This window comes from Brassica rapa, chromosome A09 (assembly GCF_000309985.2).
Source record: "Brassica rapa cultivar Chiifu-401-42 chromosome A09, CAAS_Brap_v3.01, whole genome shotgun sequence".
NCBI classification, from domain to species: Eukaryota; Viridiplantae; Streptophyta; class Magnoliopsida; order Brassicales; family Brassicaceae; genus Brassica; species Brassica rapa.
Window position 1 is genome coordinate 4,673,861 of NC_024803.2, and position 22,211 is coordinate 4,696,071.

General features: G+C 39.4%; 4 protein-coding genes across 5 annotated transcripts; 3 read left to right on the forward strand and 1 right to left on the reverse strand.

Moving 5' to 3' along the window:
* The first annotated feature begins 1,100 nt into the window (after positions 1–1,100).
* Positions 1,101–6,998, forward strand: LOC103837519 (calmodulin-binding transcription activator 2). Its single transcript, XM_009113875.2, has 12 exons — positions 1,101–1,338; positions 1,991–2,110; positions 2,281–2,396; positions 2,475–2,563; positions 2,708–2,750; positions 2,875–3,007; positions 3,111–3,331; positions 3,432–3,914; positions 4,238–4,926; positions 5,484–6,072; positions 6,141–6,467; positions 6,543–6,998. Exons 1-12 carry the CDS (start codon positions 1,299–1,301, stop codon positions 6,690–6,692), a joined length of 3,000 nt encoding a protein of 999 aa, XP_009112123.2. The 5' UTR covers positions 1,101–1,298; the 3' UTR covers positions 6,693–6,998.
* Positions 6,999–7,919: 921 nt separating this feature from the next.
* LOC103837520 (splicing factor 3B subunit 1) lies at positions 7,920–12,158 on the forward strand. 2 transcript variants are annotated; one of them, XM_009113877.3, is made up of 2 exons: positions 7,920–8,063; positions 8,155–12,158. In XM_009113877.3, the coding sequence occupies exon 2, from the start codon at positions 8,164–8,166 to the stop codon at positions 11,968–11,970; it is 3,807 nt and encodes a 1,268-aa protein (XP_009112125.1). In that variant the 5' UTR covers positions 7,920–8,063; positions 8,155–8,163; the 3' UTR covers positions 11,971–12,158. The 2 variants fall into 2 exon arrangements, with proteins under 2 accessions (XP_009112125.1, XP_018510240.1); XM_018654724.2 differs by having other exon boundaries at positions 7,947–8,063; positions 8,151–12,158.
* A 158-nt stretch (positions 12,159–12,316) lies between these two features.
* LOC103837521 (dicarboxylate transporter 2.1, chloroplastic) lies at positions 12,317–14,947 on the reverse strand. Its single transcript, XM_009113878.1, has 4 exons — positions 14,002–14,947; positions 13,218–13,531; positions 12,698–13,146; positions 12,317–12,611 (listed from the first exon to the last, which is right to left on the reverse strand). The coding sequence occupies exons 1-4, from the start codon at positions 14,812–14,814 to the stop codon at positions 12,496–12,498; spliced, it is 1,692 nt and encodes a 563-aa protein (XP_009112126.1). The 5' UTR covers positions 14,815–14,947; the 3' UTR covers positions 12,317–12,495.
* A 3,233-nt stretch (positions 14,948–18,180) lies between these two features.
* On the forward strand, positions 18,181–21,672 carry LOC103837523 (bifunctional riboflavin biosynthesis protein RIBA 1, chloroplastic). The gene is made up of 6 exons (XM_009113879.3): positions 18,181–18,530; positions 18,644–18,926; positions 19,019–19,240; positions 20,068–20,390; positions 20,621–20,750; positions 20,821–21,672. Exons 1-6 carry the CDS (start codon positions 18,472–18,474, stop codon positions 21,358–21,360), a joined length of 1,557 nt encoding a protein of 518 aa, XP_009112127.1. The 5' UTR covers positions 18,181–18,471; the 3' UTR covers positions 21,361–21,672.
* Positions 21,673–22,211: the final 539 nt, after the last annotated feature.

Here is a 22,211-nt window from a genome sequence, read left to right on the forward strand (position 1 = left end):
ACATTTATGATCTAATTAATATTAATAATAAAATTTATCATGCAAATACAATAGTGTTAGAATTTTACCTTGAAAATAATAAATCGAATCAAATATTAAAAATCCTAACACTATTGTATTTGCATAATAAATGTTATTATTATTAATTATATTATACATGTATCAATATTTATATAGGTACTATGTTAACAAACATGTATTGATAAATATATTATATTTTAAAATACAATACTATAGATTCAACCATATATTGTTATTATAATAAATGGTTTAATCCATATATATACTGTAGTGATGAACTTTTCATGCGTAATTACAGAAATTTTAAATATATAAATGTGTATAAATTTAAAATTTAAAATAAAATTATGTAAAGTATAATAATATAATAATATATAAGCCACGTAAACATATCTATTATAAAATTACATAATATAAAACACTAAATTACGTTAAGTTATTTGTAAACATAGCTATTGTAAATGTACGATGTTCTATTTTAATTAATGAAATTTGCTTTAAAAATAAAGTATTAATCAAAATGTAAAAAGGTAAATGGTTGAATTTTATTGGAAATCAAATAAAACTTTAAACTAATTAAAAGAAAAACTAAAATGTAATAGATAAAAGTAAATATTTAGTTTCTCTTAATATATGTTAACAACATTAAACATTATATATGTGTATCAAGAGAAAGTATAGACTAAAATATTTAAATATAGAAATAAAAAATCTGCACGGTTGTACGGATCAAAATCTAGTTAAATCAATAAAATATAATTGTTTCCATATTTTCTGGTATTGGTAAGAAGTCTATTGCGTTGAATACTTTGAACAATTCATTCAATTATTTGATTACATTAATTATTATTATCGTTTTCAATTGCAAAACTTATTAATTTCATTATAACGACAAATTTAATAACAATCATGATAAATTTAGCACTACTAAAGATGAGGATAATTTTTACAATCACGATCCAAGAAAAAGAACACGTGCGCAATTGTCATCCGTGTATCCACGTGTAACACAATCATTGGAAGATAGTGTTTCCTTCACTGGTTTTATAAAAACAACCTTCACCGTATCGGGACTTTCCTTCCGATCTCCTCCGACTCGCCCCCAAAAAAGGGAAAGAAATCAATTCGCTTTCACACCTGGAAAGTCTCAAAAAGAGGAAGATACAAATACTATAAAAGTTAGCTCAGTTTCATACATACCCAGATCGATTTTCTAGGGTTCGTTTGATTCTCTGTGATTGCGACAAGCTAGAGATCTCTGCTGGTTTTTTTTTTCTATGGCGGATCGTGGATCTTTCGGATTTGCCCCTCAATTAGGTCTCTAATCTCTTCATCTACGGTCTTTTTACTCGTTTGGTAGTTTGGATCTGATCTTTGATAGGATTCTAGCAAATGGTTGTTGTTTGTCATGTTTGTCGGAAATTGATTATTACTTGGTCTGAATTGAGTTCTTTTGTGTCTTGTCGGAATGAAATCTATGGCCATGATTAGCTAACATAACTATTTTGCATTTTGGTATTGGTTAGTGCAAGAGAGTGTAACTGTATCCAGATTCAAAGTCGTTAGGGTTGTTGTTTGTCATGTTTGTCGGATTGGTTATTACTTGATCTAAACTAAGTTCTTTTGTCTCTTTGTCGGAAATGAAATCTATGGTCGCGATTAGTTGAACAACTCTTTGTGCATTTTGGTGTTGGTTAGTGAACGAGAGTGTTACCAGCTCTTTACCTCTGGAGCTGTGTCCAGATTCAAAGCCTTTGCGGTTGTTGTGTTTGCCGGAATTGGTTATTACTTTGTCTGAGCTAAGTTCTCATGTATCTTTGTCGGAATGGAATTTCTGGTCGCGATTAGTTGAATTAATTATTTTTGCATTCTGATATTGGTTAGTGCAAAAGAGTGTTTATCCTGGAACTGTATCCGGATTCAAAGTCGTTAGCGTTGATGTGTTTTTTTTTTCTTTGTGAACTTGTAGATATTCAACAGTTGCTGTCTGAAGCACAACACAGGTGGCTGAGACCTGCTGAGATTTGCGAGATTCTTCGAAACTACCAGAAGTTTCATATTGCGTCAGAGCCTCCCAACCGACCACCCAGTATGTTTTTTCCCCCGCTGAGTTTCTTCAAATTTTGGCTGCAAAACAACATTACTAAGCTATGATGTACATGGCTGAGCAGTGACTAGAATACTGAATAGTTTTATATTTGAATTGTCGTACTTCTCTTGGCTTTAAGATTTTCTTACACCGTCTCGTGTTGTTTCTAGGTGGATCACTCTTTCTGTTTGATAGGAAGGTGCTCAGATATTTTAGGAAAGATGGGCACAACTGGAGGAAGAAGAAAGATGGTAAAACGGTGAAAGAGGCTCACGAAAAGCTCAAGGTTGATAATACATTTTACGTTCATGTTTCCTCACTAATTTTATATAAGTATTTTAGAGTAACATTTTACTATATATAGGTAGGAAGCATTGATGTATTACATTGTTACTATGCACATGGGGAAGACAATGAGAATTTCCAGAGGCGTTGCTACTGGATGCTTGAACAGTGAGTCCTTTTTTTTCTTCATATTTCATTTTTTTTTATTGTGTTTAATGTACCGTAAATGTTACTTTGAGAACAGAATGAAAAAAAAATGAAATTTGGTTAGTTAGTTTTAGTGCTGATGTCCTCTGTTTTTTATGGGTACAGGGAACTGATGCATATTGTTTTTGTTCACTACTTGGAGGTTAAGGTATAGCTTTTCTCTCTCGGTACAGTACTAATATATTCTTTAGAAAATAAACATCCATCACTTTTTTTTTAAAGTGGATTCTCTTTTTTTTTTAATGGTGGTTTTGTTAATGCTGTTTATACAGGGTAATCGGATAAGTTCCAGTGGAATTAAAGAAAACAATTCAAATTCTCTGAGTGGCTCCACTTCTGTGAACATTGATTCAACAGCAAACACATCCAGCACATTGTCACCACTATGTGAAGATGCTGATTCTGGTATATATATATACTTCTCTTTGACTTTATGTGCTTTGGTATCTTCTGTTTTGGGACATAGGCTACCTTGCTTTACTAAAAGTTTTGCCTCTTCCCTTTCTAGGAAACCGAGATGGTTGGATTCATGGGAATAGAGTCAAAGAAAGTGACTCACAAAGATTAGTGGGTGTCCCAGCATTAGATGCTTCCTTTGAGAATCCGTTGGCAAGATACCAGAACCCACCTTATAATCCTCTGTTGACTCAGACAAATCCTACTAATACTGGATTAATGTCCGTGGAAGGGCATCTCAGAAACCCTCTTCAAAACCAAGTAAATTGGCAGGTATTGTATCTAACTTATTCATCTTATATATAAGGAGAGTATATGTGAGGGATGATCAGTATTGAACTATTGATTGATAGAAAGATTCTCGTCTCTGTAGATTCCAGTTCAGGACAGCTTGCCACTACAAAAATGGCCCATGGACTCCCATGGTACTGACCTGGCCTTACATGAAAACTTTGGGACGTTTTCGAGTCTTATCGGCAGTCAGAACCAGCAGCAGCCTATTGGGGGTGGTAGTTTTCAAGCTCCGTTTACAAGTGTTGAAGCAGCATACATACCTAAATTTGGCCCTGAGGATCTGCTTTACGAAGCAAGTGCTAACCAAACGCTACCTCTAAGGAAATCACTGTTGAAGAAAGAGGATAGTCTGAAGAAAGTTGACAGTTTCTCTCGGTGGGTTAGTAACGAACTCGCCGAGATGGAGGACTTGCAGATGCAGTCTTCTTCCGGAGGTATTGGGTGGACCTCTGTTGAAACTGCAGCAGCTGCGTCTTCCTTAAGCCCTTCCTTGTCTAAGGATCAGCGCTTCACTATGATAGACTTTTGGCCCAAATGGACTCAGACAGACACAGAAGTTGAGGTAAATATTATTCATTTTAAATGATGTTATAAGATTTTATTTTGTTCCAGTTTAAATAAAATATTCAATTTTCTATGCAAAATTTTAATGTTATTTGACCATTTATATTGTCTTGTATAATTTTATTATTGGTTGAATTAGCTTTAGTTAATGCAAAAAGAAACAAAATAAATAAAAGTTAATGATTTCTTAATTGGTTTGCAAAAACCTTAAACACCAAGTAAATTGAAATAGAGAGAGTATGTTATTGTTCTGTCCTGTTATCTTTTATAGTTGTATCAGCTCTTTTATTCCTCATCTTACCCTTTTAATTGTTCCAACAGGTCATGGTTATTGGGACGTTTCTGTTGAGTCCTCAGGAAGTAACTAGCTACAGCTGGGCATGCATGTTTGGAGAAGTGGAGGTTCCTGCTGAGATTCTAGTGGACGGTGTTCTTTGCTGTCATGCTCCTCCTCATGAAGTTGGTCAAGTCCCGTTCTACATCACATGTTCCGACAGATTCTCTTGCAGCGAAGTACGAGAGTTTGATTTCCTTCCTGGCTCTGCGAGAAAGCTAAACACTGTAGACATATACGGTGCCTATACAAATGAAGCATCGCTTCATCTTCGGTTTGAAAATCTCCTGGCTCGCATGTCTAGTGCTCAGGAACACAATGTATTTGAAGATGTTGGGGAGAAACGAAGAAAGATCAGTAGAATCATGTTGCTTAAAGATGAAAAGGAGTCCTTCCTCACGTCGACAGTTGAGAAAGATTTAACAGAGGTGGAAGCGAAAGAGCGACTTATTAGGGAAGAGTTTGAAGATAAATTATATCTATGGCTCATCCACAAGGTGACTGAAGAGGGGAAGGGTCCAAATATACTAGATGAAGAAGGACAAGGTGTTCTGCATCTTGCTGCAGCGTTAGGGTATGATTGGGCTATAAAGCCAATTTTAGCAGCAGGTGTTAGCATCAACTTCAGAGATGCAAATGGGTGGTCTGCTCTTCATTGGGCTGCATACAGTGGCAGGTAAGGACTTTAGACTTTATGTTTCTTCAGTTACTTTTTTTTCTGTGTCCTAAAACGTCTTTACCACTTACCTTGGATTTGAAAGTTCTCAAGGCCTGCGGGTTTGGTTCCTTCGGTTAGTTTTGAATCGGTTTAGTTCGGGTTGGTTGAAATCTGGTCAAAGTGAACCGAAAGAAATTTGGTTCGGTTCGGTTTTTGGTTAGTGTGGTTTCAAAATTGTCTACCAAAGTTTTTGGTTTTGGGTTAACTTTTCGGTTTAAAGTTAATTAAATTTTTAAAAATTTGGTTAAGTTCAGTTTTTTTTTCTGTTAGTTTGGTTATTATGGTTCGGATTTTGGTTAGTTCAGAATTTTGCTTAAGATTAATTTTTTTTTCTTATTTTTTTAGTTGCCGAATTGAACCAAAGCTTCCAACTGAACTGAACCGAAAATCAAACTTTTCGGTTCGGTTTGGTTGATAACCGCAGGCCTAGTTATCAGTCTTCTGACCATTTCTCTTTGAATTCTCGACTAAACTCTGACAGTTAGTTCTTCTCTCTGTTTATTGTTATACTTCAGGGAGGATACTGTCGCTCTACTTGTCTCTCTAGGTGCTGACTCTGGAGCATTGACAGACCCATCTCCGGAGCTTCCTCTGGGCAAAACAGCATCTGACTTGGCTTACGGAAACGGACACAGGGGAATCTCAGGGTTCCTTGCAGAGTCTTCACTCACCAGCTACCTCGAGAAGCTAACTGTGGACGGCAAGGAAGACGCCTCCACTGACTCCTCTAGAGCAAAAGCTGTTCAAACAGTAGCCGAGCGAACAGCTACTCCCATGAGTTATGGCGATGTGCCTGAAACACTGTCGATGAAGGATTCTCTCACTGCTGTCTTGAATGCGACGCAAGCGGCTGATCGTCTTCATCAAGTGTTTAGGATGCAGTCGTTCCAGCGGAAACAGCTGTCTGAGATTGGGGACAAGAACGAGTTTGGTTTGTCCGATGAGTTGGCTGTTTCTTTTGCAGCTGGGAAGACTAAGAAGGCTGGAGGACACAGTAGCGGCGCTGCTGTTCATGCCGCTGCTGTTCAGATTCAGAAAAAGTACCGTGGTTGGAAGAAGAGAAAGGAGTTCCTTCTGATCCGACAAAGAATCGTCAAGATTCAGGTTTGAATCATTTCTCAAGGCTTCTGTCTTATGTCTGTTTTTTCTTTTACTGATTATTACCTATTTAGGCTCATGTGAGAGGACATCAAGTGAGGAAACAATACAGAGCCATTATATGGTCTGTAGGATTACTCGAGAAGATCATCTTGCGGTGGAGACGCAAAGGTAGCGGCCTACGCGGTTTCAAACGCGATGCAGTCACCAAGGCACCTGAGCCTGTATGTGCTGCTCCGGCACAAGAAGATGACTATGACTTTCTCAAGGAAGGAAGGAAACAAACCGAGGAAAGACTTCAAAAGGCTCTCACCAGAGTCAAGTCTATGGCTCAGTATCCAGAAGCACGTGCTCAGTACCGTAGGCTATTGACTGTTGTTGAAGGCATCCGCGAGAACGAGGTAACAATTGTGTATTTTTTTTCTTTCAAGTCTCTTTAACATTTACTTGATGAGAGACTCTTACTTTGTTAACAGGCTTCTTCTAGCTCAGCTATGAACAACAACAACAACAACAACAACAATAGCAATACAGAGGAAGCTGCGAATTACAACGAGGAAGATGATTTAATCGACATTGATTCTCTTTTGGATGATGATACTTTCATGTCTCTTGCATTTGAATGATGATGGATCCACTCACTGTATGATGATGATCACAATGCTTTTTTTTCTAACTTCATTTAGGTTTTGCAATGTAAATACAGCTGGAAGATCTCTACATAGCTGGAAGAATGATGGATTTGATTTATTAGTTTGGGTATAGAGACGTGTCCTTTTCAAGTTGTATGTACCCTTATGAGAAGTATATGGCTTGTGCATAGTTTCAGTGCGCAATGCCTTTTGTACACAAACTGGTTTGTTTTTTTTTACAATTTTACATGGTGATTGGTCTTTTTTTTTCCTTACTATTTACATATGTGGTTTCTTCTTGAGATTGGTCTGCAAATTTATTATTATTATAATGCTATGTTGTCTTTCAGTTTTGATTGACAAAATAAAACGTGTTAATTGACGCAAATAACGTGTTAATTAAATAGCCATACTAGTAGTAAGGTTATTCTACTTTGTTGTGTATGTCATCTTTTCAATTCTTTCATTTCATAGATTATATCCATATTGCAATTTTGGTTATTTTCTCCAATGCCAACCACTAGAAGTTTACTAGCTACTAAATAAAGATTTCGAATGATAACCATTTGATGAATGGGAAAAAAGAACTAAATAAAGAATTATATTTAATTAAAGAAATAAATAAATAAAAATAGGAATATTTGACTAACATTCTTATCAAAATAAAATATTTTTGTTAAAAGAATTTCTCAATACATAAGAAAATGAACAATGTAATGCATTTTTTTGGGCAAATCTCCAAAATAGCACATTTCTAAGTTTATATCACAAAAATAACACTCAAAAACTAAAATGATCAAAATAGCATTTTATCTTTTGAAAAATTTAAATTTTTTTATTTTTCAAAATTTGAAATCTTATCCCCAAAACTTCACTTCTCAATTCTAAACCCTAAAACCTAAACTCTAAACTCTAAATTCTAAACCCTAAACCCCACCCTTTGAATGTTATTTTGTGACTTTTGGCCTTGAGTGCTAGTTTGTGAACAAAAAAATGATTTAGTGCTATTTTGGTATTTTTCTCTTTTTTTTTCAAGTAACTTAACTAGTATTAAATTTGAGACCGTAAATTTGTCATAATATTTTTTTCTAAATATAGTTACGAATTAAAGCAAAAAATGTATACACAAGTGACAAGCCCACGCGGCGTATATATATAATTATGTGGGCTTTTTGAACTTGTGTGAGCCCAAATAAATGAAACCTGGCCCAAACAAAAGAACCGACTCGCTCGATTGGTCAATTCCAATCACTTCATTTCCTTTGTATTTATTTATTTATTTTCCTGCCTTTATCTAGATAAACCCTAGTTCTCGCTCGCGTTCTTTCCTTCCCCATTTTCAATCTCAGGCGATTCCGATAATCTGTGAGTTCATCCTATCATCTTGATTACGTTTTTGTTTGATCTGTTTCTAATCTGATCGAATCTATATTGTTTTCGTTGTTGCTGACGAAAGCTATCTACCATGGCGGATCTAGATCCAGAGATCGCCAAAACTCAAGAGGAGAGGCGTAAGATCGAAGCAGAGCTCGCTTCCCTCACTTCCGTGAACTTCGATCGCGATCTCTACGGAGGCAACGACCGTGATTCCTATGTAACCTCCATCGCGCCGAACGACGAGGAGGATTCGAATCTGGACACCACCGGCTCCCTCGTAGCTCAGCGTCTCGCCTCCTACACCGCTCCCAAGTCGATTCTCAACGACGTGGCTCGCGCTCACGTGGAAGATGACGACGACGGAGGGTTCAAGCCTAGGCAGACTATCGCGGAGCGTGAGGGTGATTATCGTAACAGGAGGCTTAACCGCGTTCTATCTCCGGATAGAGTTGATCCGTTTGCTATGGGGGAGAAGACTCCGGATCCGAGTGTTAGGACTTATAATGATCATATGAGGGAGACGGCTGTGCAGAGGGAGAGGGAGGAGACTATGAGGCTTATTGCTAAGAAGAAGAAAGAAGCGGAAGAAGCTGCCAAGGAGCAGAAAGATTCTGGTGCTCCTGCTGCTTCTTCCAAGAGGAGGAACAGATGGGACCATGCTGAAGAAGATGGTGGTGGTGGAAAGAAAGCTAAAGCTTCGGATTCGGATTGGGATGTGGCTGATTCAGCTCCAGGGATTGGGAAATGGGATGCAACTCCAGGGAGAGCTGGTGATGCCACACCATCTGCTGGAAGGAGGGGGAGGAACAGATGGGATGAGACTCCTACGCCTGGGCGTGTGACTGATTCTGATGCTACACCAGGTGGGGGTGTTACTCCCGGTGCAACTCCTTCAGGTGTTACTTGGGACGCGACTCCGAAAGGGTCCGCAACGCCGACACCGAAGCGTCAACGTTCTAGGTGGGATGAGACACCAGCCACTATGGGGAGTGCTACACCTATGGGTGGAATGACTCCTACTGCTGCATACACTCCTGGTGTCACTCCGTTTGGGGGGATTGATATGGCTACTCCAACTCCGAGTCAGCTTAATCTGCGTGGTGCTATGACTCCGGAGCAGTACAATTTGGCGAGGTGGGAGAAGGATATTGAAGAGAGAAACAGACCGTTGAGTGATGAAGAGCTTGATGCCATGTTTCCTACAGAAGGATACAAGGTGTTGGACCCGCCTGCTTCTTATGTTCCCGTCAGAACCCCTGCTAGGAAGGCTATGGGAACCCCAACACCCATGACAACTCCTGGCTACGTTATTCCTGAGGAACACCGTGGGCAGCAGTTTGATGTGCCTCAGGAGCTTCCTGATGGTCTGCCGTTTATGAAACCAGAGGACTATCAGTATTTTGCAGCGCTTTTGAATGAAGAGAACGAAGAAGAGCTGTCTCCTGACGAGCAGAAAGAACGCAAGATCATGAAACTGTTGCTCAAGGTCAAAAACGGAACGCCTGCTCAAAGGAAAACAGCTCTAAGGCAGCTTACTGATAAGGCTCGTGAGCTTGGTGCTGGTCCGTTGTTTAATAAAATTCTGCCGTTGCTCATGCAACCCACTTTGGAAGATCAGGAGAGGCATCTTTTGGTGAAAGTTATTGACAGGATTCTGTACAAACTTGATGAGCTGGTGAGGCCTTTCGTCCACAAGATTCTGGTTGTTATTGAGCCTTTGCTGATTGATGAAGATTACTATGCTCGTGTTGAAGGGAGAGAAATTATTTCGAACCTTAGCAAAGCAGCAGGCTTAGCCACGATGATTGCAGCTATGCGTCCTGATATAGACAACATTGATGAGTATGTGAGGAACACAACAGCAAGAGCTTTCAGTGTGGTGGCTTCAGCTCTGGGAATCCCTGCGCTCTTGCCGTTCCTGAAAGCCGTTTGCCAGAGTAAGAAGTCATGGCAGGCACGGCACACTGGGATTAAGATTGTCCAGCAGATTGCCATACTAATCGGCTGTGCTGTTTTACCTCATTTGAGGTCTCTGGTGGAAATTATCGAACATGGTCTCAGTGATGAGAATCAGAAGGTTAGGACCATTACGGCCTTGTCGCTGGCTGCTCTTGCCGAAGCTGCTGCTCCTTATGGTATCGAGAGCTTTGACTCTGTTCTGAAGCCTCTGTGGAAAGGTATTAGGTCTCACCGTGGAAAAGTCTTGGCTGCGTTCTTGAAGGCGATTGGTTTTATCATCCCCTTGATGGATGCTATATACGCGAGCTATTACACAAAAGAAGTGATGGTTATCTTGATCCGCGAGTTCCAGTCCCCTGATGAAGAGATGAAGAAGATTGTCCTCAAGGTAGTGAAACAGTGTGTAAGCACAGAAGGGGTTGAACCGGATTACATCCGCAGTGATATTCTGCCTGAGTTTTTCAAGCATTTCTGGGTTAGGAGAATGGCTCTAGAGAAGAGAAACTATAAGCAGCTTGTTGAAACTACCGTTGAGATTGCGAACAAGGTTGGTGTTGCTGATATCGTGGCGAGGGTTGTTGAAGATCTTAAAGACGAGAGTGAGCCATACCGCCGTATGGTTATGGAAACCATTGACAAGGTTATCACAAACTTAGGAGCATCTGATATTGATTCGAGATTGGAGGAGCTACTCATAGATGGCATTCTTTATGCTTTCCAAGAGCAGACAACCGATGATACTAATGTGATGCTTAATGGGTTCGGTGCTGTGGTGAATGGTCTTGGTCAGCGAGTGAAGCCTTACCTTCCTCAGATCTGTGGTACCATCAAGTGGAGATTAAACAACAAGAGTGCAAAGGTGAGACAACAAGCCGCTGATCTTATTTCCAGAATTGCTGTTGTGATGAAGCAGTGTGGAGAGGAACAGTTGATGGGACATCTAGGTGTTGTTTTGTACGAGTATCTCGGAGAAGAGTACCCTGAAGTCTTGGGATCAATTCTCGGAGCTCTCAAAGCAATTGTCAACGTGATTGGTATGACAAAGATGACTCCTCCCATTAAGGATCTGCTTCCAAGACTGACTCCCATTTTGAAGAACAGGCACGAGAAAGTGCAAGAGAACTGTATCGACCTTGTCGGTAGAATTGCTGATCGTGGTGCTGAGTTTGTTCCAGCGAGGGAATGGATGAGAATCTGTTTCGAGCTTCTTGAGATGCTCAAAGCTCATAAGAAAGGTATTCGACGTGCCACTGTCAACACTTTCGGGTACATAGCCAAAGCCATTGGACCACAAGACGTTCTAGCCACGTTACTGAACAATCTCAAAGTCCAAGAGCGCCAGAACCGTGTCTGCACCACAGTCGCGATCGCCATAGTCGCTGAAACCTGCTCTCCGTTTACTGTCTTGCCTGCTCTGATGAACGAGTACCGTGTTCCAGAGCTCAACGTCCAAAACGGTGTCCTCAAATCCCTCTCTTTCCTCTTCGAGTACATTGGAGAAATGGGCAAGGATTACATATACGCGGTCACGCCGTTGCTCGAAGACGCGCTCATGGACAGAGACTTGGTTCACAGACAAACCGCAGCTTCAGCGGTGAAACACATGGCGTTAGGTGTAGCTGGTCTGGGATGCGAAGACGCTTTGGTTCACTTGCTCAACTTCATCTGGCCCAACATCTTCGAGACATCTCCTCACGTGATCAACGCTGTGATGGAAGCCATTGAAGGGATGAGAGTCGCGCTAGGTGCAGCTGTTATACTGAACTATTGTCTGCAGGGTTTGTTTCATCCAGCTCGCAAAGTCCGTGAAGTGTACTGGAAGATTTACAACTCGCTCTACATTGGTGCTCAGGACACGCTTGTTGCTGCTTACCCGGTCCTTGAAGATGAGCAGAACAATGTTTATAGTCGACCAGAGTTAACGATGTTTGTGTGAAGGAAATGATAAGAGACACGTACTCTTACACCTTTTTAGTCTCCCTTGTTTTATTTGGTTTGCTTTGTATAATACTCTGAGACACGGAAAAACGCTTCTCTTTCTATTTTCAGCAGACTAGAAAACTTATTATGTTAAAACTTAAAACGTTTTGATGTCTCTATTGACTTTTAGATTCATTGTTGCCATTACAGCTGCAGGTTCAGCAAATAACGTAAAAGCTTCGAAAGTGACAGAGCGTTAAAGTCTTGCGTATTGTCTGAGACTTGTGATTATTACATTATTTGCATTTGTTTGGTGTTTTTATTTGGTTAGTTGCAGTTTCATGAAAGATCAACGCTCGAAATAAAAAGAGAAGAGACCAGAGCTCCATGTGACAAATCTCTGTATATCTATGTTACAAGGAGTTGTCGTATTTTCTAATCGCAAGTAAATGAAAAGGGGAGGAAACAAAAACCCTCCGAAACCAAATGATGAACAGAGATTTTAACGTCGTTGTAAGCTTCAAATAACAACCAACTTCTCTTAATAGAGACCCAAAAACTTCCACCAGAAAGTTCCAACTACTCCCCAGATGATAGCATTAATCGTAGCCATCACAAATCCAATCTTGAATACATCAGGTAGATCAACATAACCAGCTGCAAAAAATAATAACCAAAATTAGAGAGACTCTTTTAACATCAAAAGAGAAAGAGAGAGAGAGAGAGTTCTGTTGATAAGATACCTCCATAGTAGACAGCGGCTTGACCACTACTGTAATGAGTCAAAGCACCAAAAAGATTGGTGTTATACGCCAAAGCAAGTGCAGCTAATACCCCTGGAACACCTGCTGCTATATTCATAGCTAAGAAAGCTGAGAAGAGAGCTCCAACGTGACCCGTTTGACTTGCGAAAAGATAGTGAATGAAGAAGTACGCTGCTTGGAGAAGACCAAACGCAGCAGGCCAGCTCAAGGAGAGGGACTGTAACACTTTGGCTACACAATCAGACATCCATGTAACAACACCGAGGTTCGTGAGCTGTCCTGCCATCCCCACCAAGACCGCAAACCAAGCTAATGTGTCCCACGCTGATTTTTCGCTTAAACAATCGTCCCAGTTAAGAACACCAAGGAGAAGTAGTATAGAGAGACCGATCATCGCAGCTACAACACTTGGTATCCCAAGACTCTCTCTGCAATATAAAACATTACATTAACCATGAAGAGTGTTTAAATGCTAGGATTACTATTATCGAACACTTACCCGCAGATCCAAAGAGTGACAGCAAGAAGCATTGTTCCGACCATGATCCATTCGTTTTTAGTGACGGGACCCATCTGCTTGAGTTTCAAAGCAGCAATACCTGGAGCTTCCGGTGTGTCTTTGGTTTCTGGAGGGTAGAGCTTATAGAGGATTAGTGGTGTACAAAGAAGCGATATGATTGCCGGTAGACTAGCTGCCTTGAACCAAGAAACCCATGGGTTTGCTATTACTACTCCAAGCTCCTCAGCTAGCTTGAGACACAGTAAATTTTGAGCTGCGGCTGTCAAGAACAGAGCACTAGAGTTTCCAGCACACTGACAAAAGATCACAGAACATAAATAGAGATGAACAAGTCCGGTTAAGGAAGACTAATCCGGTTCAAGATAGGTGCAAAGGTACACATGCTCAAGAACACATTAAACCATAGCCATTGTTCTAAAAATCAGTATAGGTGGCAACAAATCAGTCATAATCGAAAACAATTTTTTAAAAATCCAATTTATACAATTCAAACCGGTATAAAACATTCTAAATCGGTTTAAACCAATTTAACTTGATCTAAATTAAATTAAGTAACAATGTTAGTATAAATAAATCCATAATTTTATCTAATTTCTTTTGTTTTTATAGCTAGTTTTGATAATTCATCAAAATAATTTTATAGTTTTTTTAGGAGAATTCATCAAAATAAAATAAATAAATAAATCATTCCGTACACATCACAAGCACTAACTAACTAAGAACTAATCCAGTTTCCGACATAAGGACATAAACAAGAACTAACCTGAAACTGGTTTTGGATCAAGTAAGAACCTAACTTCCTCGAAGAAGAATCTCCCGGTTTACTCCCCGCCGACAACGAAAGCGACTTGATGATCGGCAAGAAAATGCCACCGGCTCTAGCCGTCGTACTCGGCATCGCAGGAGCAATCAAAGCTTCACTAATCGTCAACCCATAAGACAAACCTAACGTGCTCTTCCCAAGCCACTTCACGAAGTAAGTAGCGATCCTATCACCGAGACCTGTCTTAACGAACCCGCGAGCGAAGAAGAAGGAGATGACGATCAGCCAGATGACCTCGCTCGTGAACGCGGAGAACGCTGCGGAGAAGGAAAGCGTTTTGGTGACGATCGAAGCGGTGAGGCCCATGAAGGCCCAAGCTCCGACGGGAAGTGGGCTGAGTACGAGGCCCGCGATTGTGGAGAGGAAGATGGAGAGAAGCTGCCAGCCTTGCGGGGTGAGACCTTCCGGTAGAGGGACGGCGAATCGGAGGATTAGACCGACGGAGAGGGAGAGGATCAGGGGGAGGAGCTTCGCTCCTTGCGGCGGTTGAGAGGACGGTGGTTCGGAAGGTTGAGAAGGAGGAGGAGGAGGGATGTTGTCGCGTGGTGCGGCGGCGATCCGTGCGGAGAGACGAGGGATTGGTTTGAGGAGAGGGAAGGTGAGAGGCTGAACGGAGTGAGATCGGAGAGAAGGGAGAGAGATGGTTGGTGGCGGAGATCTCGATGAGATGCGGCGGAGGAGAGAGAGGCGTGAGGGATGGTGGGAGAATGAAGCGGCGGTGGTGGAGAGAGAGTGAAGTGCGAAGCTCTCCATCGCCGGCGATTAGAGAGAGAATGTGTGACGTGCGAAGTGTTTAGTTTTTGTCAGTGGCTGTGTGTTCTGTTCTGTCGCCGAAGAGCTATTGATGATGAGTGGATGTGAAGACGACAGTTAAATTATTAAACAGAACCTAAAAAAAAAAAGTCTTCGGTTCTTTCTTTAAACCGGAACCATACTCGACTAAACCGAATTAAATTAATACTTAATTTGGTTCAATTATACAACTCCAGAGATTAACTTTTGAGACCTTTAAGAGAGCAATCGTTTACATCATTGCTAACAAACGCACAAACCCACATGGAATACTCTTTTGTGTATTTTTTGAACACGTAAACATTTATGTTACAATGCGTCATCCAATCAAATAGTGGATGATAAAAACTCTTAAATGTGCGGTTTGTATCTCATAGGAGTGGGTTGCCACTCAAATAATTATAATACCAACATATTTTTATAGTATTACAATTATCATATATGCAGAAAGCTATATGTTTTGGAATCTTTGATTCACATGAATTGGTAACATGGGCATCATCGTTAAACCAAGCTATCAAGATTCTGATTAGTAACATGATGTCATGAAATCACATAAATAAGCTACAGAAAAACTGACCGAGGTGTATATCTTATACAATAAAGGAGGCTTGTCTCTCTCCTCCTTCACCCACCTCATCATATAGGATGGGGCATTTTAGGACACGTGTACACTGTCGAAATTTTTTCTCAAAATTGTGTTTTCAATTCGGTTTGACTTTTTAATGGACTTCAGTGTTAAGTTTAGCCCACTAACCCAATACGAGAAGTTAGGGTTACCTTTCCAGAAACAAACTGTGCAGAGATGAATCCAAGCCACGCCTCTTGCCTCTGTCGTTTCGCTTCACCTCCCACAAAGTTTTTTCTGCAAAACAGTTTTTATAGCAATCAATCATCATTCCCCACTGCTTTTGCTTCATTGCTTTTTACTTCGTTTTCATCGTCGCTCATGCCGATATATGGAGCCGTTCTGTGAGGCTTCACCGAGAATCCAACTCTCGATTCTTAATTAGAAAACCCTAAATCGTTTTAAGTTAGCCCCGAGGATGGTAAATCAACAGTTCCATTTATTTGAGCTCAAGGCTGGTCGCTCATGCCAATATATGGAGCCGTTCTGCAGGCAGAGTGTTGTCAGGAGGCTTTTCGGGTTCTGGAAAACTCGAAATGTGAAGAAAGGTGGGGAGTTGATGGGCTTCATCTGGTACTGCTAGAAAGAAAGGTAACAAATCTTGGTCTTCATTTCGCTTTAATAACATGTACTCATTCCGAAATAAGGTGATTACGTGCTCTGTGGAATGGTTCGCAGTCCACCTTGATTCATCTCTGAATCAGTGTACATCGGCTCAATACTTTTAGAAACATAAGCAATGCAGACTGTATGATCTAAGTGGGTTTGATGTAACGAAGACCAACCAAAGCTTCCGCCTTTCAGACTCCCATGTATCAATTCGTTTTACAGAGCAGACAAAATTTCATGAGTTGCCTGAGAACAGGGGCTTGATCCCGATGGAACTCTTCAGGTTCGGGGATTTACGATCATTCAATGTTGTTGGCTAACACAAACACTGACTTGCCAGGTTGTTCATTATTTTCCCCATTCATATCTTTCATGTAGTCTGTCTAAATGTCCATTTTAATTGCCTGCAGATATTGTTGGTGACGTGTTTTGGAGGTAAACGTTTGTCTTAGTATTTTTGTCAATCGTGCTATGCAACTCCTTGATAAATTGGTTATCCACGGCGTGGAACCACGGGTTATTGCAGCTACCAATATCAATCCAAAATTGGCTGGAGGTATGCATGTCCTGGATTAGTAATATGATTTATAGTTTTACATACTAAATCTTTGACCTTATTGCAGGACGTCCTTTCCTAAATCCAGCCTCAGTAACCCTTTTCTAATTTGCCGGTGAGTGTGAGGCCATCACAAGTTGCATCTAGGGGTAAGAGTTTATGCATTTAGTATTTTTATCATTTTTGTAAAGGTTTTATTATGTGTAGACCCATCGTTTTTCCTTTTATTCATGTTGGTGAACATTGATGAGGGTTCTTCCTCTTCACCCAAAAAATTTACAGTGGTCAAAAATTTCGAATCATTGAGTGTTTTGGAACTGAATTCATTTGTCCTAAACTCTCCTCCGCAGGTAAACCTTTGTAATGAAACCCATCCTGCTTATTAGCTTCCTCTGTCACACTGCTGGTTCTGTCAATACCACTTGGAATCACAGTAGAAGTGCAGGTTGAAGACCTCCAATGAGAAAGGGGTAAAGATAATGGTCCGTGTCCGGCTGTAAGAGATGACGCTCCTTTCGAGGAGTCCCCTGTTGAAGATTGTGGACCTCTACAAAGAAACCACGTAATAGTTGAACTCCAGAAGATCGAAGTGAAAGTTGGAGTCTGGTTTCACAACTGCTTCTTTTATCTTTAATTCCCAGCGTTTAATAAGTTGTCATTGAACTATATTGCAATGTTTTCTGTTCTTTTGTTTTCTTTTTAAATCAGCCTTACTAATTTCTCAACTGCAATGCAGTATTTTAAACCCCTATTGAATTGTTATAATGTTATGAATATTAGTGCCAATTATTTCATATAATGTTTCAATTAAGCACTTGGCTTGCCTGGAATAGTATTCTTATTTCCTCTTGACAACCTTCATATGTCAGGTCCATGTAACTTTTTTTTTGGGCAATTTTTTTTTTTTGGGGGCAAAGGTCCATGTAACCTTTTCTTTATTCCTTTAAGATTGTCGTACTTGGGGCAAAACAATGTCATTGATATTAATACCAAATCCTTCGTACATAGTTTTCAGGCATCTTGCTGGCTTAAAGGTAAAACGTGGTATTTACAATTCTGCTTGAAAGATTGAAAACCAAAATAGATTAGTTTGCAATTTATGTTACTATGATAAACAAATGAGGAAATTTGTACCTTTCTATTAGCCTCAACTTTGAAACAAAGTAATATATTATGGTCGCTAACCACTATCAAATGGATTGGAAAAAATATTTTCTCTTTCAACATATTTTTATTTTTATATTTTTGAATAAATTTTCTTTACTAAGACCACAAAATAAATTATAAATTCATTTAAAAATAAAACATACGAATCCGGCGCGTAGCGCCGGAAAACCACTAGTTATTTATAAAATACATTTGTTTATATACTACCACTTGAGACTTAACTGTCTTTGGATTATTCTTATTTCTTAATTAATCTGTAGTTTTAAACTTTTAATTAGCTCATTTCCTATTTTCTAATTAATAAAAAAAAAGAGTTAAATGACATATTTTGTTAAGCAAAATTCACTTTTCTTTGTTTTGAAAAGAAAAGTCTATAAAAAGACGACCGCGGCGTTGGGAGGAAGACAAGAACCAAGCAAAGTGGTGGTTCTGTCTTATCCCATCACCGAATCATATCCATTCTTTTATTCTCTATCCTTTTTCACCAATTCGCGCCGCCATTAGAATAAAGCTTCTCTCATCGCCATCGTCACCTAACCCACTCTTCTCCGCATCTCCTTCTTCATAAAGCCTCGTCATTTCTCGGAGATCGTAACCCAAATTCTAGATTTTGCGAAAAGGGTTTACTTTGATTCCATCAACGAACAGAGAGAGAAACATGTCTTCGATCAATCTAACGTCTTCCTCTCCTTCCACCATATCTCTCTCCCGCTCAAGGTCAGCTTCCTCTCTTCCTCATCTCAAAGATTAAAGCTTTATTTCTTCCCTTACGTTTAATGCCAATCTCAAATGATTTGATGATGAATTGATGATGATGATTCCATGTGCAGACTTAGCCAAACCTCTACTACTACTACATTGCTCCACCGTATCACTCTCCCATCATCATCCTTCTCAATTAAAGCCACTTCAAAAGTCAAAGCTTCAGTGATCTCTAGAGAAGATGATCTCCTCTCTTCTTACAACACCAATGGTTCTCTCGTTGACCAAGACTCCTCATCCCCTGCACCACCCAATGGCTTCGTAGCTGAAGACGATGACTACGAGCTGGATCTACCCACACCTGGCTTCTCTTCAATCCCTGAAGCCATCGAAGACATACGCCAAGGAAAGGTTGGCTCTTTTCTTTTTTAATTAAAATAAAGTTTCAACCTTTTTTTTTTTGGTTTCCTTTGATTGATTTGGTTGGTAATGTTTGTGTGTAGCTTGTGGTGGTTGTTGATGATGAAGACAGAGAAAACGAAGGAGACTTGGTAATGGCTGCTCAGTTAGCTACACCTGAGGCTATGGCTTTTATTGTCAAACATGGAACTGGGATTGTTTGTGTGAGTATGAAAGATGATGATCTCCAGAGGTTGAACCTTCCTCTGATGGTGAATCAGAAGGAGAACGAAGAGAAACTCTGCACTGCATTCACAGTCACTGTGGTATGTCTTTCTTCTCTCAATAAAAATCTTCCATCTTAGTGCTGAGTTTTGGAGAATCTGTTGCTCATTGTTTTGTCATGGTTCCAAAAAGTGGTTTTAGCTAAAACTATTTGAATCATCTCCTCTCATGCCCCTATATCTCATAACACAATCTCAAAAGGACCCTTTTGTTCTTTTAATTTTATATGTCAAACGAAAAATCATAAAATTAAAATGAAAACGTTAATATTTTTTATTTGATTTATACAATTTGATAAAAATATTTCAAAAATCCAAAAACGTTGTTTTCTATATTTTCGAAAAAATCATCAAAATATGATTAAAAACGATTTTAAAATATTTTTTTTTGAATTTGAAAAGTATAGAATTTAAATATTTACCCATGGGTTCACTAATCCATAGGGGGAGGTTAGGGTTTAGTTTTGATAACCGGGAAGGATTTGATTTGGGAGTTTAGATTTTGATTAAAAAAAGAATTATGAAATAGGGGTATAGGAGACTCTAGGAGCCCATAAGAGATTTGGCATTTTACATTTGGGGCACGCTAGAAGTTGGCTCAAACTATTTTCTTAAAATCTGATTTATAAGACTCAAATTGGTTTAAACCGTTTTAAATCGGTTTAAATTGATCTAAATAGTCTAAATATGTTAAATTAAGTAATACAAATCCATAAATTTGTCTAATTACTTTTGTTAAAGAACTCAAAACTAAAATATCTTATAAAAATGTAAAATATATATTTAATATAAATTAAAAACTTGTTAAAATCTAGGCATAGTTTACTGCCTAGCAATTTTTTGAACATTGTGTTTTGTTTGCTTTGTAGGATGCAAAACATGGTACAACAACAGGAGTATCAGCACGTGACAGGGCAACAACGATACTGTCACTTGCATCTAGAGACTCAAAGCCTGAAGATTTCATCCGTCCAGGGCATATCTTTCCTCTCAAGTACCGAGAAGGCGGAGTTTTAAGAAGAGCTGGACACACTGAAGCATCTCTTGATCTTACTGTCTTAGCTGGACTAGAACCTGTTGGAGTACTCTGTGAGATTGTTGATGATGATGGTTCCATGGCTAGATTACCAAAGCTCCGCGAGTTCGCAGCTGAGAACAACCTCAAAATTGTTTCCATTGCAGATTTGATCAGGTTAGGCCACTCTAAAGTCTTAAGGTTTTGTGTTTTTTTTGTGGTAATCAAAAAGTGGTTTCACCACCTCTTTGCCGGAAACCAAGCAATGTAAATAGTTTCTCCCAACGAGAATTGAACCCGAGTGCTTACTAGACACTTCTTTTACCACTAGACCGACCAGCAGCTTGTTGGCTTTGTGTCTCTTTGAAGCTGAGAGTCTAAACTTAATGGTTTCTGTTAATGAACAGATATCGAAGGAAGAGAGATAAGCTAGTGGAACGTTCTTCTGCAGCTCGGATTCCGACAATGTGGGGACCTTTCACAGCTTATTGCTACAAGTCTATACTAGACGGCATAGAGCACATTGCAATGGTTAAGGTTAGTAGCAACATCTCTTGTTGCTTTGGACTTAAAAACAAGATCTCATTTTGTCTGAAACTTTTTTCAGGGAGAGATTGGTGACGGTCAAGACATTCTAGTGAGGGTTCATTCAGAATGTCTCACTGGAGACATATTTGGATCAGCAAGGTGTGACTGCGGGAACCAGCTAGCTCTTGCGATGCAGCAGATTGAGTCTGCTGGTCGTGGTGTGTTGGTTTACTTGCGTGGACATGAAGGAAGAGGGATTGGTTTAGGACACAAGCTTAGAGCTTATAATCTGCAAGATGCTGGGAGGGATACAGTTGAAGCTAACGAGGAGCTAGGACTTCCTGTTGATTCTAGAGAGTATGGTATTGGTGCACAGGTACTGAGGGATTTGGGAGTGAGGACGATGAAGCTGATGACGAATAATCCGGCTAAGTATGTTGGTTTGAAGGGATATGGATTAGCTATTGTGGGGAGAGTGCCTCTCTTGAGTCTTATCACAAAGGAGAATAAGAGATATTTGGAGACGAAGAGGGCCAAGATGGGTCACATGTATGGTTTGAAGTTCAGTGGTGATGATGTTGTAGAGAAGATTGATGATTCTGCAACCACCGAGTCATGAGTTTTAAGTTGGAGAACAAACCGAATCGAACCGAACCAAACTGGGGAATAAATATTAGATAATACTTCAAGAAAACACCAGAAAAGAAACACAGACACAGAAGAGCAAGCAATGAAAGACTTCTGATCTATCTGAGGAGTTTTATTGGATTGGTTTAATGTTATAATTTAATCTTGATTTGATTTTTTTCAATACTTGTGTTACAAAATTTTCAACATTGTTGTTACTTGTTATGTACTCTTGGTTGATTAGTTTCATTTGATTTGTGAAACTGTGAAAAGATGAAGCTTTGATGTGCATTTTCATCCTTTGCTTTGATTGCTAATAAAACCATTACCCTTCTAGGATCTTTGGAACGTTCTATTTCGTTAAGAGGTTTCAAAAATTCTTCTTCTCTTTATTACTTATTGGGCCAGTTCAAATCGGGAAAGTAATCTTATTACGAGCCCAAAGGAAATGACTTTAGGTTGTGATCCTGACCGTTAGATTTTATCGTACACTTTAACGGAAGGACAGCCGTCAGATGAATAGATCCGGTCTAATTGGATCCGACAATTTTACACGTGGCTTTCACCACCACCAATCCATCTGATGCGATTTGTGTAATAAGATCATACTATAAAAAACATATTGACCTCATATGTTTTAACCCCTCGTGAAAATCTAATCAATATGTGGCCAATATGTATGTGGAAGTAAGAGTTATCACGAGGTGATTGGTTCTTGGATAAGACCTGTTCCTTTAGTACATTGCGATCGATCGATACACTTTAAAACCAAAGTATAATTAACGAAACTAGTTGTATAAAAACGTGTTGTTAAAAAAAAAGTTGCATAAAAACGTGTTCCAA

Excerpts from the sequence above, each read along its gene's own strand:
- LOC103837519 (XM_009113875.2), top strand. The coding sequence starts at position 1,299 with ATGGCGGATCGTGGATCTTTCGGATTTGCCCCTCAATTAG. Across the intron at positions 3,332-3,431 it reads AAAACCAAGTAAATTGGCAG|ATTCCAGTTCAGGACAGCTT; the intron begins GTATTGTATCTA and ends TCGTCTCTGTAG. Across the intron at positions 6,468-6,542 it reads AAGGCATCCGCGAGAACGAG|GCTTCTTCTAGCTCAGCTAT; the intron begins GTAACAATTGTG and ends CTTTGTTAACAG.
- LOC103837520 (XM_009113877.3), top strand. The coding sequence starts at position 8,164 with ATGGCGGATCTAGATCCAGAGATCGCCAAAACTCAAGAGGAGAGGCGT.
- LOC103837521 (XM_009113878.1), bottom strand. The coding sequence starts at position 14,814 with ATGGAGAGCTTCGCACTTCACTCTCTCTCCACCACCGCCGCTTCATTC. Across the intron at positions 13,532-14,001 it reads TGATCCAAAACCAGTTTCAG|TGTGCTGGAAACTCTAGTGC; the intron begins GTTAGTTCTTGT and ends ATCTTTTGTCAG. Across the intron at positions 12,612-12,697 it reads AGCCGCTGTCTACTATGGAG|CTGGTTATGTTGATCTACCT; the intron begins GTATCTTATCAA and ends TATTTTTTGCAG.
- LOC103837523 (XM_009113879.3), top strand. The coding sequence starts at position 18,472 with ATGTCTTCGATCAATCTAACGTCTTCCTCTCCTTCCACCATATCTCTC. Across the intron at positions 18,531-18,643 it reads ATATCTCTCTCCCGCTCAAG|ACTTAGCCAAACCTCTACTA; the intron begins GTCAGCTTCCTC and ends TTCCATGTGCAG. Across the intron at positions 19,241-20,067 it reads CTGCATTCACAGTCACTGTG|GATGCAAAACATGGTACAAC; the intron begins GTATGTCTTTCT and ends TTTGCTTTGTAG.